Source organism: Oryza brachyantha, chromosome 7, assembly GCF_000231095.2.
Source record: "Oryza brachyantha chromosome 7, ObraRS2, whole genome shotgun sequence".
Lineage (NCBI taxonomy): Eukaryota > Viridiplantae > Streptophyta > Magnoliopsida > Poales > Poaceae > Oryza > Oryza brachyantha.
The window spans coordinates 18,031,421-18,047,098 of record NC_023169.2 but is presented as its reverse complement, the minus strand read 5'-3'; the positions used below and the strand labels follow the sequence as shown (position 1 = coordinate 18,047,098).

Sequence of the window (15,678 nt, the reverse complement as noted above, 5' to 3'; positions counted from 1 at the left end):
TTATTCGTTGAAGGATAAAACCATATAAATTGGAGGAATTTTTTTTTAAAAAAAAAGCGGTGTGGAGGAACACGTCGCCCGCATTGCGTTGTCCTCGGTTCTCGAGTCTTCTTCCTCAGAGCATGTAAAATTGACTAGTTAGACTAAGGTTGTTGAGCTGACTTCAACTTGTATTCCATCAAGATGCTACTACCACCCAAATTAACAAATCAAGCAACACTACTTTCAGACCTGACGATTTGAAAATGAATCTACTACTTTTCATATCAACGTTGACTGAGGTTCCCATTGGTTGGCCAAGGGCGGATTATACACCAAACGACATATCAACGACTACAAAATAATTTGTGAGCAAAACTTTTACATTTATGTTCTTAGCAAACTAAGCATAAGAAACTATGATGAAAAAATCTTAGAAACAATTCCAAATTAAGTTATAAAATTCAAATTGACAGCAGCATATGCGTTTTAGGCCAAAAGATGAGACCCTGAGAATGTGGCCATAAGAAGCTCAAGACAACAAATAGCTACCAGCCACATTGCAAAATATCAACCATGCAGATTCACAGCATGACCTGTGTGCAGACTTCTCACAATACTGTTGGGCTGTAAATAGACTAGTGTCTATGTGTGTATCGTGTGTTGGCCCATTAGCTGGCCCATGTACTCATATATATGTAAGAAGGAATGGCAATAGAGAAGAAAAGTGAAGCTTCGAGAGGAAAAGAAACTCTTCAAATACAATGCACCATGGTACGTCTCAGAATGCATGATACAGATATCAAATGCAACAACTACACTCCTGAAATGAGAAAGGTCCCATGAAAGGAACTACAGGGACTCCTATTTGCTCTAGTTAGAAAATGTGGTGTGTATTTCATGAAATTGCAAGACTACACATCCGACGAGGCAACAACGTGCTTTTGATACCAGTTTAGTTAAACTAATCAGTGTACCTTTCTTTGTTATTGATTGGTTTTACAGTACAATTATCATCCATTGATTTTATATCAACCAAAAAAATCAAATTACTATATACTCCGTACTACGTATAAAGGAACAATAAAGAAACCAAGAGATATGAACTGGCCAGACAGGAAGAGTGAATGTATGTCAGTATTAGTTCCACTCTCTTTAAACAACTTTAATTACGATTTTGTATCATGCTATCTGCCCTTGACCAAAATCAGATCATTCTATAGACCCTCTGTTATGACGGTAATTATGCAACTTTGCTCACCTTGCTATGGACATACACTAGAGGCATGGGAACTAACAGATGCTAACATATAGGGTTAGATCCATGGGCTCACACTATAGTGTGGATCCTTTTCTGCTTGCTGTATTTCCAACATGGAAATTGCAGTAGGAAATAATTTTATCATGCTCAGCTATTGAGGACACAAAAAATTGTATGAAGTGCAAGGATGTTGCATCTTATGTGAAAGGGGAAAAGGTGCACATGGCTTTTCAAGAAACAAAATCATCATTCCCAAATTCCCATTACAAGGGTGTTTTGTTGTTCAATGCTCTTGATACTGTTCATGCAAGATTATACTTATAAATCATCATAACAACCAACAAGTAGTACCATAGTGAGGCGTAATTAATATTTTTGGACACGGTAACTGGTTTGTACTTGTCATGGATGTGCTGCGCGATGTTTTTTCCAAAGCTACGGACAGAGGCTTGCTATCGGCGGTTGACAGAGGTTTGCGAGGGCCGGCGATCTCCCTCTACGCAGATGACGCGGTCATCTTTGCACCAACGGAGGAAGACACAATGACAGTGAAGGGGATTCTCTCAGCCTCGGGTCTCACACTAAACCTTGCAAAAAGCTCGATCTCTTCGATCCGATGCCATGACGAAGAAAAAGAAATGGTGGCTAACTATCTCCAATGCAAAATCCAAGATTTTCCTATCATTGAGAAGATTGACGAGAGCTGACTTGCAACCAACAATGGATCGTTTCGCCAAGAAAGTTAGTGGATGGAAGCCGAAGCTGCTATCCACAGGGGACCGACTCACACTGATCAACTCGGTGCTAATGGCCTTACCAGTTCACACTGATCAACTCGGGCATTGCTTAGTTGCATGGGGTGCAGTTTGCATGCCAAAACAGTTGGGAGGACTAGGCATCAAAGACATTAACTGCTTCGGAAAAGCATTGCGGCTGAAATGGGCAGTCCTGGCGAAAATACAGAAAGACAGGCCGTGGGCGGCACTGTGGAAATACCAACATGATCGTCAACTAGATAATTTGTTCTATGCAGCAACAAAAGTGCAAGTGGGAGATGGGAAAGATACAGAATTCTGGGCTACCATGTGGACCCATCAGACAAGCTTTCCCTGCGCTGTTCTATCACGCCTCCAAACCCAGCATGACAGTGCACCAAGGTATGCATAATCGCCACTGGATCAGAACTATCAGAGGAGCACCATCCAACAGAGTACCTGCAATTATGGGACCATCTCGAGGACATACAGTTGGACGCAAATGGGGTCCTATTCTATCATTTGGGGCCGGGAGTCTCATGGTAACTTCACGGCCTCCTCAGCTTACGAGATCTTCTTCCTAGCCAAAGAACGTTGCCGATGGGGTGCTTTGTTGTGGAAGACGAGGGCCCCAACGAAAATCCGCTTCTTCATCTGGCTCGCAGTGAAGGAGCGATGTTTAACAGCGGACAACTTAATGAAGCGAGGATGGCCGATGCAGGTTTCTTGCCCCCTGTGTCAAGCGCCACAGGAAACTTGTCATCATCTGTTCATTAGCTGCCATTTCACAAACCAGGTCTGGAACCGGTGGAGATGCTGGACATCGGTTCCATTCCAACTACCGAGGGAGATTGGCATGGCAATAGACGAATGGTGGTTGACGACACGGAAGTGCTTCAAGAAGAAATTCAGAAAATCCTTTGATTCCGCATGCCTATTGATTTTTTGGCTCATCTGGAAAGAGCGAAATGCCAGAATCTTCGAAAATAAGTCGAGATCAGCAACTCAGGTTTTCAACGAGATCAGGGATGAAATTGTGACCTGGAGGGAAGCGGGTTATTTCAAACATTGTGAGGAGTAGCATACATCTGTGACTTCCTGGCTCTGGCCGGTTTTTTCTTTTCCTAGCCTCAGCAAACTCTGCTGAGAGTGTAAAACCGACCCTGTACATGCTTTCCCCCTTAATGAAATTGGTTAAGCCCAGTCTGGGCTTCCCCACAAAAAAAAAAAAAGAAAAAGAAAGAAAGAAATAAACAACCATGACAACTTACCAAGAAAAATGCCTTTCAATTTGCTTGGATTGTGGCCTTTATATGCTGCAGAATCTCAGAAAGTGACTACAAATGAAAACAAAACATATTAAAGAAATTCATGTATGATTTTCTCGAATTAATACAGAACAACATAATACCTTGTTCGCCATGCCTGGATCAATTCCTGAAAGCAGTTTTTCTATCTCATTCACATCAAATGCTTCAATAACGCCATAATTTTTATGACATATGCCAACAAGCTCACTTTGCTCGTTGAAAACTGGCGATCCATATATAGTAAATGTACCGGGAGTACAATCATGGAAAAATGATCCTTCACCTACATGCCTGCTCTCAATATTTTTAGATCAAATAGAAAAAAGCATTAACAAATATCTCATGGCAGCTTAAGAAACTTACGTTACACGACCACGAACTAACAAGCTTGGCTCCCTCATCCCTTCATAATTAACTGTATAAACTTCCTGATTGTGTGAAACCTGTTGTCCACTGAATTTTACTGGATCTGGCAGTCCTGCAGTTGTACTAACAGAAAATGCTGCCAGATCTCCTTGTATTCTTACATCTTCTGTTATAAGCGGCTCTGCAGTTCCGTCAGGAAAAATGACTTCATGTTGCCAATTGTGTGCATCTTCTTGACAGAACACTCTGCTATGCGATATTATATAGCAAATGCCATTCACTGACACAATAGGTATGCCAGGAACAAAAATATATTTCCTTTTAGCTTGTTCCACCGGTTTATTGGAAACCAATCGTACTAGAGATGTACGAAACTCAACATGGAACGCATGGTTATCTCCATGAACAGCATCAACATTCTGCAGCATGAAAAGGGCATTGTATTTAACAAGTTGATAACTTTAAACATGCATAGTAAGAAAAGGTTTGCATATAAAGTTAAATGTCCTTCCAAAGATAAAGTAGCAACCAAGTGCTTACCTGATCCATGACAGAAAAAAAAAAAACTAAAAGAAAGCCTTGCTTTCTGCGTTATGCCTCAGTTTAACCTGAAAAACTAGTAAACCAATAAGTCAGATTCATTTATACTAAAGCTACCTTAATTCAGGAACTGGCTGTTACCAGACGGTGCTAGAAACTATTTTCAGAAGGAATTACTTACAAGTCCCGTCAGCATTACATAGGCATTACTTGGTCCCCTTAAAAAAAGGAAATGTTTTACATGCATTCAAAATTTTAAACATTACTAATGCTGCTGTTGTATTTTGCCAGGATGTTATTGCAAAAGCATAATTCTGACTTTAAGTGGAATCTGATTGTAATTTATGGGGTAGCGCAGCATGATAAGAAACAGGAATTCCATGCAGAGTTAGCTAATCTTTGTAGCTCAGTTTACCTAGAGTAATGGTCATGATGTCCCACATATGAGAAATTGGACAGAATCTTAACAGATACATAGTATGAAATGGAATTCCCACTCACTTCTATCTTAGCTTTAGAAAGGGTTCTTTCTGATAATGTCCCCCCTAGTATTACATATTGGGGTAGTACCTAAGCAGGCTAGCTGTTTCAGATTTGAAAACAGCTAGCTGCATAAGGAGGATATATATGATATAGTTAAAGAAACTTGAAGTTCTATAGATAAAAGGAACTCTAGGGGTACTGATATTTGGCAAATGAGAATGAGATTATTAAGGAAATAATTGGAAGGCTGACATAGGAATTGACTGGGGAATATATGAAAGGGAAAAGCAAATCGCTTAGACATCTAGATGAACTTGATAAAAAAAGTGTGAAAACAACCTTGTTGTATAGGACTAATAAAAAAATATGGAACTGAAGTCAAGGTATTTACTTAAAATAAGAAGTTCAATGGTTTCACAGAAAGGAAATTGACTTACTTGAAGGAAAAATAGGATAACTTTCCTGATTCAGGAGTAGGGTGTCATTCAAGGGCAAGATAATTTCTTACTGCCTCTGTTTTACAATACAAGACTTTCTAGCATTGCCTAGACTAGGACTCATATAGATGTTAATAAATCTAAACATATGTATAAACAATATACATTGATTAATAGCTAAATCGAGGTATAGCTAAAAAGTCTTACAATATAAAACGGAAGGAGTACCATATATCACTATTTTATTTTACAAAAATCTCTTTGGAGCTGCTGATGTTATTAAGATTAATATAAAGGTGGATGGTGGTTCAAAATTGAATGACCAGGTGGTAGCAGACCATATTAAACCTTTCACTATGCAGGAGCTAAGGTTATTTTTTAAATGAAGTCCAACAAGACTCCTGGCCCTGATGGCTTCCCTGCTGAATTTTTAAAAAACTTTTGGGATAGTACAACTCCTTCATTTGATCAATACATATGCCATATCTCCAAGCATTAGGAATTTCATCACAAGAATAATTCCTATTCTACCTCGAACTTGTCCATATGCAGATGCACAAAAGAGGATGGTGCTTCCTTTGAAATATCCATGGCTTGTACCCATGCTTAAGTCCCTCACATATCATATATTTGATCATAATGTTTGCTTCTAACAAAGAAAATTCAACACATTTCTTGCATGGTTAGAATATTTTTTTTCTTTTTGTTGAATGGGAAAAGGCAAACTCTAAGAAGTTGTAGACCCCTTGTACATAACTAGATGTGTTCCTACAGAATAATTTTACTACATTATTAGAGTTGGCGCAAAGCAAAATAGTGACACTAAATAATTTCATACTAGTATTTGTGTTGTACCTATGCAAGTCTGTCCATCATTATCCATGTTTCCTTTTATTCTGAAATACAAAATTCCAAATGTCTAGAATTCTAGATATAACATGCAACTTAGAAGTAACGAAATGGTAAAAAAAAGAAAAATAGAAGTAGCTGTGGTAGCTCTCACTGTTAAATATGCATTCCAACCAACATATTCAAATGGCAGAACATGTAAAATTACTGAAGTATGCAGAGAAATTCAGTATAGGCATACAATGAAAGAAAGATGTTAAAGAGCAAGGGAAACACAAGCAAACCTTAGAGTTGTGATGAATGCTTTATCGAAGTTTGGGTTTGATTCTAATCTAGTTCAAAGGCGAGGCTCCAATTCTTAGCAAGAGCTGCCGCAATTTCTGCCCAAGAAAAAACTTATCATTGGATACACTGATGGGTTAAATAAATGATGTGATTAGTCTATCTATAGTGCACCGATGATGGGTTAAATAATGCCTCTACATAAACTTTACAGGCAGTTTTCTTAATTTTCTCCTTTTTTATAGGCAGTTTTTAGAAATTGTGAAATTCCTTTGTACATTTGTTTTTCTGATTTTTCCCAAAAAATAAATTGGAATTCTTCCGTGCAATTTTTTTCTGCGAACACTTCGTTAGTAATATTTTCCTACCATGCGTTTTCAAGACTCCTAATCAATTTGTAGATTCCAATCATCGAAAGAGGGAGATTCGGTGGTGTTTGATGGTTAACCCAATCCCTGGACTTGCTCGGTTCGTTAATCCCCCAAATGAAGGGATTCGAGAGGATTGAGGGGATTAATTCCACACCTCTCAATAGGTGTGCATGTAACCCCTTTCAATCCCAGTTCCCTTATCCACGGGATTTGAGAAGAACATGCTAGGGAAGAGGAGGAGGAGAAAAGAGCACGAACCACGGGAGGAACAAGGCGACGCCGTTGGCCTCTCGTGTGACGGCGGCGCCGGCGCTAGTCACATGACGGGGATCAAGGCGACGCGAGGAATCGTCGTGCGAGGACGACGAACTTCTCAAATGGTTTGGAGAAATCAATGGGAAATCTTCTGGCCAACGAGACTTCTCCCCCGTGCCGCCCGTGAGCTGGAGTGGGGTTGGCCAGGGCAACTTTTAGTACACTTTAGAGCAAAGTTCGATAGCACAGTCGACTACCGATTCGTTTTAGTCAATTTAATAACTAATACATACCATATCATTATATAGTTATCTTCAAACATATATTATTATATCACATGTGTCATACACATACTGTATCTTAGTTCGTATTATAGCTGGCTATAAATCTAGTTCACTGTTTTTCTCTCTTATCTCTTATCTCTAAAATATGTTTAGAGCTGACTTATAGTCTGTTATTGTACCTTCTCTTACGAACATGCTCTAAATAACACAACACAAATAATTAATTAATTATTAGTTATGAAAAAATAAAAACAGATTGATATAATTTTAATATTAATTTTTTTATATAATTTTTTTAAAAAATACACCGCCCAGTTACTTGGGAAACTTGGGTAGAAAAAACGAGTTATTAGAAGCGTGTACATGTTAACCTATTTACACAAACAAACTTCTTTTTGAGATTTTCGATATTGGTAAGAACGAGCATCTGAATAAAATGTCTTTTTTACTAATTTGCAGTGTCCATTCCTACCCGTGAGTATATCTGTGTACTTGGGCATAGGTAGCTTAATTTCTGAGTTCTTAACGTAAGGGGAAGCTGCAAAGTGATCTGTGCCCGTGCCAATCCTAACTGGGGACAAATGAAATGCAGTGTTGATGTTTTTTTTTAAGGAAATGCAGTGTTAAAGTTGCAATAGCATTTTCAAGAAATCATTCGTCTTGGATTTTCTGACTGGGCCCACCTCACGTCGTGTCCATCTCCATCCTCCCGGCTGCCAACCGCAGACCGCTTCCGACTGAGATGATTGTGCGGGTGACCAGAAGAGCAGCGGCTGGCGGCGGCCAACGGTTGAGCTCCTGTGGGATATCGGGCGCGTTCGAGAGAGCATGTCGGGTTTTTTTTTTTCACGCGTATGTTTTCTTAACCGATACATCTTTTACTTAAAAATATCTATATAAAAATTGATTAATAGAAATCGTATAACATGCAGCTTAGGAGTAGTAATCTTGTGCTACATCAGTTTACATACGTATGTGTAGATTTGCTTATTAGTTGAATTGGGATTTTGTTCCATATATTCCTTATGTTATCTCTACGTAGTATTATAATGTTATTATTAGAATTAATAGAGGTGACATTAACTATTGATTAATAGGTTTTGCTATTCTATCGATGGTTAAGTTAGTAGTATAAACAAATATGATTCACTAAATTATAAATGATAACCAATTTAGATTAATTGTACTGTCAGGAGGCACCATTAAAAACATTTCTTGTCTCCTCGCTTTACATTATTTTCTCCTACAACAGAATTTGTCTGTTGTTTGATTGCTGGCAGAGGCCGGGACGTACACCATTTCTATTATTAAAAAAAAGGTTTTACACGCTTGCACAAGCATTAGTTGCCTTTTCTTTTCCTAAACAAAATTGTGTTAGTTGTTCAAGCCTTATTGTTTCGATTAAATTGAATATAAACAAAACGACGTACTCCCTTCACTTTTTATTTGATATTGTTAACATTCTCGTCTTATTAAAAAATTTACATAATTATTAATTTGTTTGTTGTGATTTGATTTATTACGAAGACACTTTTAAGCATGACTTATAGTTTTGCATATTTACACGTAAATTTTGAATAAGACGAATTGTCAAACATTGATTCAAAAGTCAACGACGCCAAATAAAAAAACTGGAGAGAGTATTAACGATTAAAAAAATTATGAGTAAAATTATTTTATACGTATTCTTAACGATCTAAAAGACAAAGACTGAAAAATAAAGTACAATGAAAAAACAAAATCAACTCTAAATATAAGTTTTTAAATTCAAATTTAGCTATAAGCATAAGCATAAAAGAACATATTTGAGCCATATATAACCTGTGGCAGTAATGTCTAGCGCAAAGTAGATGTATGCCTCTGCAAAAATAAACAAAATAAAGAGGAAGAAGAAGATTTCTTCCCTCTAAATTTGAAATATATATATGTGTGTATATATATATATATACACTAAAAAAATACTCATGCGTTGCAACGGGAGAATTTAAAGTTAATTCATAATTTCAACGTTAGTTTAAAAAATAATGGAAGTGTCATCACCAAGCGGAGAATTTTACACACTCCTTCATGTGGCACCAAGGGTGGCTTCGTGGACTAAGACAACCAACTCGGATGGGCCAGGGCTAGATCGACCAAAAGTAACTAACTGGGTGAGTTAAGTCTTATTGTCCATGTAAAAACCTTGATGCGAGTTATATCATAGATACATTGAGGCGTTTATTTAAAAAGATGTAACATTTTTTTAGCATTTTCCAGAATAGTTTAAACATAGTGGCTATAGTATGGTACTGTGACACTTAAAAACTATATATTATGGTGCTGTAAAACTTAAAATAAACGAAAGAAAATAATTTACGAATAAAACTTTTATATATTTATTTATAGTGATCTAAAAACTAAGGCTGAAAAATAAACTACGATGAAAAATCTTAAAATTAACTCTAAATTTAAGGTTGAAGATTTAAATTTTCGCTTATAAACATATGCCAAAACCAAAAAAAATAAGTGTGAAATACTATAGTACGGTGCTATAGAAAAGTGTGAAAATCATCCTAAAAAACAGTATGAAAAACTATAGCATGGTAATGTAAAAAAAAAGGATGAAAAAACAGAACAGCATGAACTACGGTACAGTAAAAAAAAGAACGGTTTAAATGTTCGCTTATAAACACATGCAAAAACAAAAAAACAAGTGTGAAATACTATAGTATGGTGCTGTAAAAAAGTATGAATATGAAAATCATCCTAGAAAACAGTATGAAAAACTATAGCATGGTACTGTAAAAAAATAGAATAAAAAAAGAACAGAATGTGTGATTTTCAGCGATTGCTGATTACCACTTGGGCAAAGGCTCTTCTCACCGTCTCTGAGTTGGACTTTATTTTGTGCTGATCACGGACGATGGATGTCACACTCGGAGTTTTATCCTAAGCCTAATTCGTAAAAGTAATTCGTAAATAATAATTGGCTTAATTAATTTAGAAAAAATCTCTCTAAAGGAATTAATTTAATTAAATCAAAGTTCGCAAATCATTAATAGGATTGAAACTCAAATTGAAGAGTATAAAATTTTGCCCAAAAAGTTAATTTAAAATTTGATAAAAGTGGGGCTTTCCTTTTTTTCTCTTTTTCCTTTCTTTTTCCTTTTCTTCTCAAATTGGGCCGACGTCCAATTTTCCTCCCCTTTTTCTTTTTTTCCCTCCTCCTTCCTCTCCCTCCTCCTCCTCTCGGGCCGGCCCGTGGCCGAGCCGGCCCATCCCCTTCCCTCTCCTCCTCCTCCCGCGCGCCCTCCTCTCTCCCCGCCTGGGCCGGCCGCCCGCTTGGCCCGCCAGCTAGCCAGCCCGCTCACCCGTGCCAAGTCCGCGTCGCCTCCCTCCGCGCCGACCGAGTCTGCCTCGCCGCCGAGCTGAACTCCGCGCCGCCGCCGCCGGATTCCCCGCTTGCACCCGACTCGGTCTCCAACCGCCGCCTCCGCCCTAGCCGCGCCGCGCCCCCTATAAAGCGAGTCATCGTGCGCCGCCGCACTCGTTCCCGAGCCACCGCCGCGCCCAAGCTCTGTCGTCGCCGCATCCAATCTCGCGCCTCGCCGCCGGTCGCCACCGCGGAGCGCCGTCACCACCATTGCCCGACGTCGCCGACCTGCTGTCGTCCTCGTCGTCGTCGGCAGGCATCCCTAGCGCCCTCGCTTCCTCTCATCGCCCGGTCACCGCCGCCGCCGATCAGCCTCGCCGCCGGCCGTCACCACCTGTCCCCGGCCCAAGCCGACTTGCCGCCGTCCTCCACATCGCCGGTAAGCGTCTCCCCTTCCTTCTTCGTCCCTCTTTCCCTTTGGCCGTCGTCGCCGATCTCAGACGTCGCCGCCACGCGCATGCGCGTCTTGGATGTCGTCGTCGCCCCTCCGCAAGTCATCTACCTTGCCTCGCGGTCATCGACGAGACCCCGCCGTCGCCGGAGCGCCGCCGCCTGTCGCCGCGATGCGTCGTCGCCACCTCCCTAGCCGAACGCCGTGCCCCATCTCCCTACCTCTCTGCTTTCTCTCTCTGACCGGCGAGACCCACCCGTCGGTCTCCCTCTCTCTCACCTCCCCGTGGCCCCACCTGGCAGTCGCCCGCCACCCCTCCTCTCTCTCCTCCCCTCGGGACCACCTGTCATCCACCCTTTCCCCCTCTCTCTCACCGATAGGTGGACCCCACCTGTCAGCTGCCACCTTACCCCTTCGCTGACGTCAGCGCCTCATTTAATTGCGCAATAAATCAATTTAGGACTTTTCTGTTTAGTTTAAAAACACATTTAAACTTCTAAAATTCATAACTAATTCATCCGGTCTCCGTTTAAGTCCATTTAAATCTCAGTAAATTCATAAAATTGTCAAGAATCCACTAAAAATACTTTCTTTTACTGTTTCAGTAGAGTTTGTGCATGTTTTATTTATTTTTGTGCTTTGTCGCTTAGATTCGGACCCCGCCGAAGCGTCGGTTTATTTCGAGATCGTCGCCGAAGTACCCCAGGGACTAGAGCAAGGTAAGTGGCACTCATCTTGATCATATTGAACCCATTATTGCAAATTCTCCGCTTTATTTATTCAAACATGCATTGTTTTAATTAAAGTATTTACTGTATTTCTTTTTTTCGGGTAGCCCTTATTATGCTGTCGTTTATCCAACTTTACTCATGTCAGACCAGGGGTAATTGGAATAGAGATAGGCCTAGGCTAATGCTTAGCCGTGCATAGAACAAGTAGCTCATGGGATCACATTAATCATGCTTTATTCTGAACAGCTGTTATTATGATTCGTCACCCGGTTCGGATTAATGACAACTAAAATGTTGCTAATGGTGGGTTGTGGGTACATGGTTTTGAGAGTTGCACCATGACAATTAAGAACCGGTTCACGAGAAACCCTGGAAGTAATTTAGTACTAACCACATGCCGAAATGGGTAAAGTGGGATTTGAAGCATGGCTTCGAACTATTTGACGTACCAAGGCAAGGGGACGTGATGGAGTATGGACGGGCAATCGTGGTGTAACGAAAGCCTCTGCTGCTTCTGGATCTACCAAGGCACAAGAGGGGACTGCCTGACTTGGTGTAAAGGAGGGGGTGAAACCTGAAGTGCGGTATACCATGGTGGTATGTCGGCGCACGTTCAAGTACAGTGGAGTCGTGTCTTGTGGGTACAGTAGTACACCTCTAATCAGAGTATAATCTATTCGAATAGTCGTGCCCACGGTTACGGGTGGACTCCCGGTTTCACTGTGATTAGTTGAACCTTTAATGACTTGGGTAAACTGGCTTTCACTTGGGACTACTGCAACATGGTGTAGCGTTGAGTAGTGGTTGGGCCTGTCGCAACGTGGTGTAACGTTGGACAGTGATGTGGTATTTTACAACTGTTATTTATTTGTCCTTTAATTTACTTAATTACCTTTATTTCAGTTTAATCTCTGTTATTTATTTAAATGATGCTTTATTGCAACTAACCCTAGCCCGCCCTTGTTGATCCTTATGCATCATTTATTACTCTCTTGTCCGTGCTGCTTGTTGAGTACGGTGGTTTGTACTCAACCTTGCTCAATTTTTCCCCTTCAGAGTTAGAAGTTGTGTCCAATGGAGGTGACTCTCAGGAGTGAGCTGTTACGTCGTCGAAGCTTTGCCTATGGATTGGATCCGTATCCGCTGGAGCTAGTCTACGTTATATTTCCGCTGCATTTCTCGTTAGAATAAGTGATATTTTCAGTTGTTTCTAAGAACGATGGTTATGTAATCAACATTGTCTTTTTTTACCCTGGTTGGTCCTAGATAGGGATTTTAATATATAATTAAGTTTAGAAATTCGTGTGAGGAATTTTTGGGCGTGACAATGGACGAAAGATTTGGCAGAATCCTTATTATCTTTTAGTAGAAAAAATGTCCGTGCTTTGCACTGGGTCAAGTTAATTTTAATTGTGCATATTAAAATAAAGTATGTGTCGAGTTAGAATAGTAAAGTGTGCTCAACATGCAATTGATATGATAAGTGTATGTTGCATCAGAAAGCTTATAGTTCATAATAGTAAATTATGCTCAACATCATATACACTAATTAAAAAGAGATAGATATTCTTTCGACAATGAAGACATGTAGAGGCACACTATACCCCGTTATGTCATTTTTAACTAATTTCTCTAAGTCATATTTCCTTTGATTTTTTATATTTTTATTGTTAATTATATTTCTACTTGCACTTTATTTAAAAAAATTAAAGGTAAATTGTGTTAGACACTTGCCCGTACTGGCAATTAAAAGAAAAAAAACAAAATTAAATGTGACTTTGCTCAGATTTGAATTATATGACCAATGCCTTAGCCATTAAGGTATAAAGATTTTCTCTATTAAGGTTAAGCGTAAATCCTGTTGAAACAAAAGTTTCGAACGAACATCTGATAAAAAAAAGAAAAAAACACGAAATATGCTCCTGACGACGATTCAACTCACGGTCTTTCGCTTATCTACTAAAAACACTATCACCATGTTACATGTTACGACTCACCTAAGGGGGGCCTAAGGTAGAGGGGCTTTTTAACTTTTTGACACTCTTTAGGGTGGAAGTTTAATCCCTCTCACAAGGCTAGTGAGAGGGAGTGGCAAATTTGATGCTATTCGATATGTAAGAGTGGCGAAAAGTTTAATCTACCTAAGGTAGACCACTCAGGCAGACGAAAGGCCCGCATAGTGCGTGTGACATGGGAGGTGCAACCTGACCGGCTCACCCAGGCAAGGCGGATAGACAACAGAAACACAATTAAGTTTTATAATAGTAGATATAGCCAAAATGTACGTGTGTTGCACTGGGTCAAGTTAATTTTAATTATATAAATTAAAATTGATTTTAAAATAAGTTTTGTAAATAAATTACGTGTCGAGTCAAGAATAGTAAATTATGGATAACATACAATTGATTTGTAAAGCGCATGTTGTATCGAGAAGCTTATCAATGATAAAAGTAAATTGGGTTAAACATCGTAAACAAATTAAATAAAATAGGTAATATTTCAACTGTGAAGGAAGATGGAGGCACACTGAACGCTATTAGCAATTTTTAACCAAGTTCTCTGAGTGTCACACCCTTTGAGTTGTTTATTTGATGTAAATATTCAAGTTTAAACCGTACACGTGGCGGGTAATGAGTACCATTTAATTTCTACTTTTACAAATCTCGTTGTTTTATTCCTTTTGTTTTTCTGTTCTCTTTTTTCCCTTTTCTATCATTTCTAGTTCTTTTATTATTTCTTTTCCAATTCTTCTTTTCCCCTGTCCTCTTTTTGCTTCTTATCCTCCGTGCAAACCCTCATCCTCAAGCAATTCTAGAACAATCGACGCCTAATTTATACAAAAAAGCAAAAAAACAATAAAAAGATGCATCGCCGCTGCAGAGACGGGAAGTTGTCGAACTCAAGACCTCTCGTTTGCTAACAAACACCTTATCCACTTGAGAATTTTTTTTTATTTTTTAAACTTTTTAATAAATAATTTTATTACTAAACCCCCGGTCCGAAAAGGCTTGTCACACCATTCTACGCCGATTTCGCTGCCACGCAGCGTTGTCTTGCCATTGGTGTGGCCAAAAAGTGTAGTTTTGAAAAAAAAATCCACAAAGGTTTAGTAATAAAATTATTTGTTAAAAAGATTTTAAAAAAAATTCTCCACTGGACCATCGGTTTGTGTCGTAATCGGGTTGATCGTTTGATTAGGTTAATGCTTGGGCCACAGCACGGACGACAGAATCAATGTTCCTTATTTAGTTATGATTATGATTGAGATAATAGTAAAGATAATCTTCAGTTTGATTGTTTTTCAATACGGGGCCACTCCCATGTAATAGGATCCGTTCGTTTCTCTTTGGATTATTTAATCTTCTGATGGTATTCGATGATATAAACGAATGTATTAGCTAATGCAAAGTTAAAAGTTTGATGTAGAAGAGTATTTTCAGAATTTTTTTACGAAAGACAGTATTTAGGAACTTGGGAAATATGCTAACGAAAATAAAAGGTCCAGTTACAAAAAACAAGGCCTAAACACTGGTTGTTATCGGTAATCCTATCAAAAGATCATGTGCGCCAAGATTTTTAATCTCGTATATTCTGTGAAGTTTTTTTTTTTCTGTCATCCAGTACGGTAGACTTTTACTTTTAGAATTTAGAGACAGTTACTTTGCTGGGAGCCTGGGATGGACCGTTCATCTTTGTCATTACGTTACTTACCGAAGGCTTTTACAGGGGGCGATTGTTTGGCTTATTTGTAAATAAAAAGTAATTTATGAATAAAATTTTTATATGTGTATTTTAGTGATATAAAAGAAAGCTGAAAAATAAACTACGATTTTCTGTTAAAAAATAAACTGTAATAAAAAAATCTAAATTAACGGTTAAGATTTAAAGTTTAATTTATAAGCATAAACACAAGCGAAACGAAACAATAGGAGGCACGGTGATTCCTGAGTCGATTCGTTTCGTGTGATTATG

General features: G+C 39.0%; 1 protein-coding gene across 6 annotated transcripts; it reads right to left on the bottom strand.

Annotated features, from left to right (window-relative positions):
• Window positions 1-2,079: 2,079 nt before the first annotated feature.
• On the bottom strand, window positions 2,080-7,110 carry LOC102722783. Of its 6 annotated transcripts, none has more exons than XM_015839709.2 (7): window positions 6,892-7,110; window positions 6,265-6,360; window positions 4,212-4,287; window positions 3,669-4,090; window positions 3,407-3,596; window positions 3,267-3,332; window positions 2,080-2,728 (listed from the first exon to the last, which is right to left on the bottom strand). In XM_015839709.2, the coding sequence occupies exons 3-6, from the start codon at window positions 4,218-4,220 to the stop codon at window positions 3,282-3,284; spliced, it is 672 nt and encodes a 223-aa protein (XP_015695195.1). In that variant the 5' UTR covers window positions 4,221-4,287; window positions 6,265-6,360; window positions 6,892-7,110; the 3' UTR covers window positions 2,080-2,728; window positions 3,267-3,281. The 6 variants fall into 6 exon arrangements, 3 of the variants coding, with proteins under 3 accessions (XP_015695195.1, XP_006658077.1, XP_015695194.1); XR_423680.3 differs by having other exon boundaries at window positions 2,086-2,949; window positions 3,037-3,332; window positions 6,892-7,109; XR_423679.3 differs by having other exon boundaries at window positions 2,086-2,949; window positions 3,037-3,332; window positions 4,212-4,279; window positions 6,892-7,109.
• Between the last annotated feature and the right edge of the window lie 8,568 nt (window positions 7,111-15,678).

Coding starts and splice junctions, on each gene's coding strand:
- LOC102722783 (XM_015839709.2), bottom strand. Junction 3,597..3,668: donor TTAGTTCGTGGTCGTGTAAC/GTAAGTTTCTTA, acceptor TATTGAGAGCAG/GCATGTAGGTGAAGGATCAT. Junction 3,333..3,406: donor ATCCAGGCATGGCGAACAAG/GTATTATGTTGT, acceptor TTTCATTTGTAG/TCACTTTCTGAGATTCTGCA.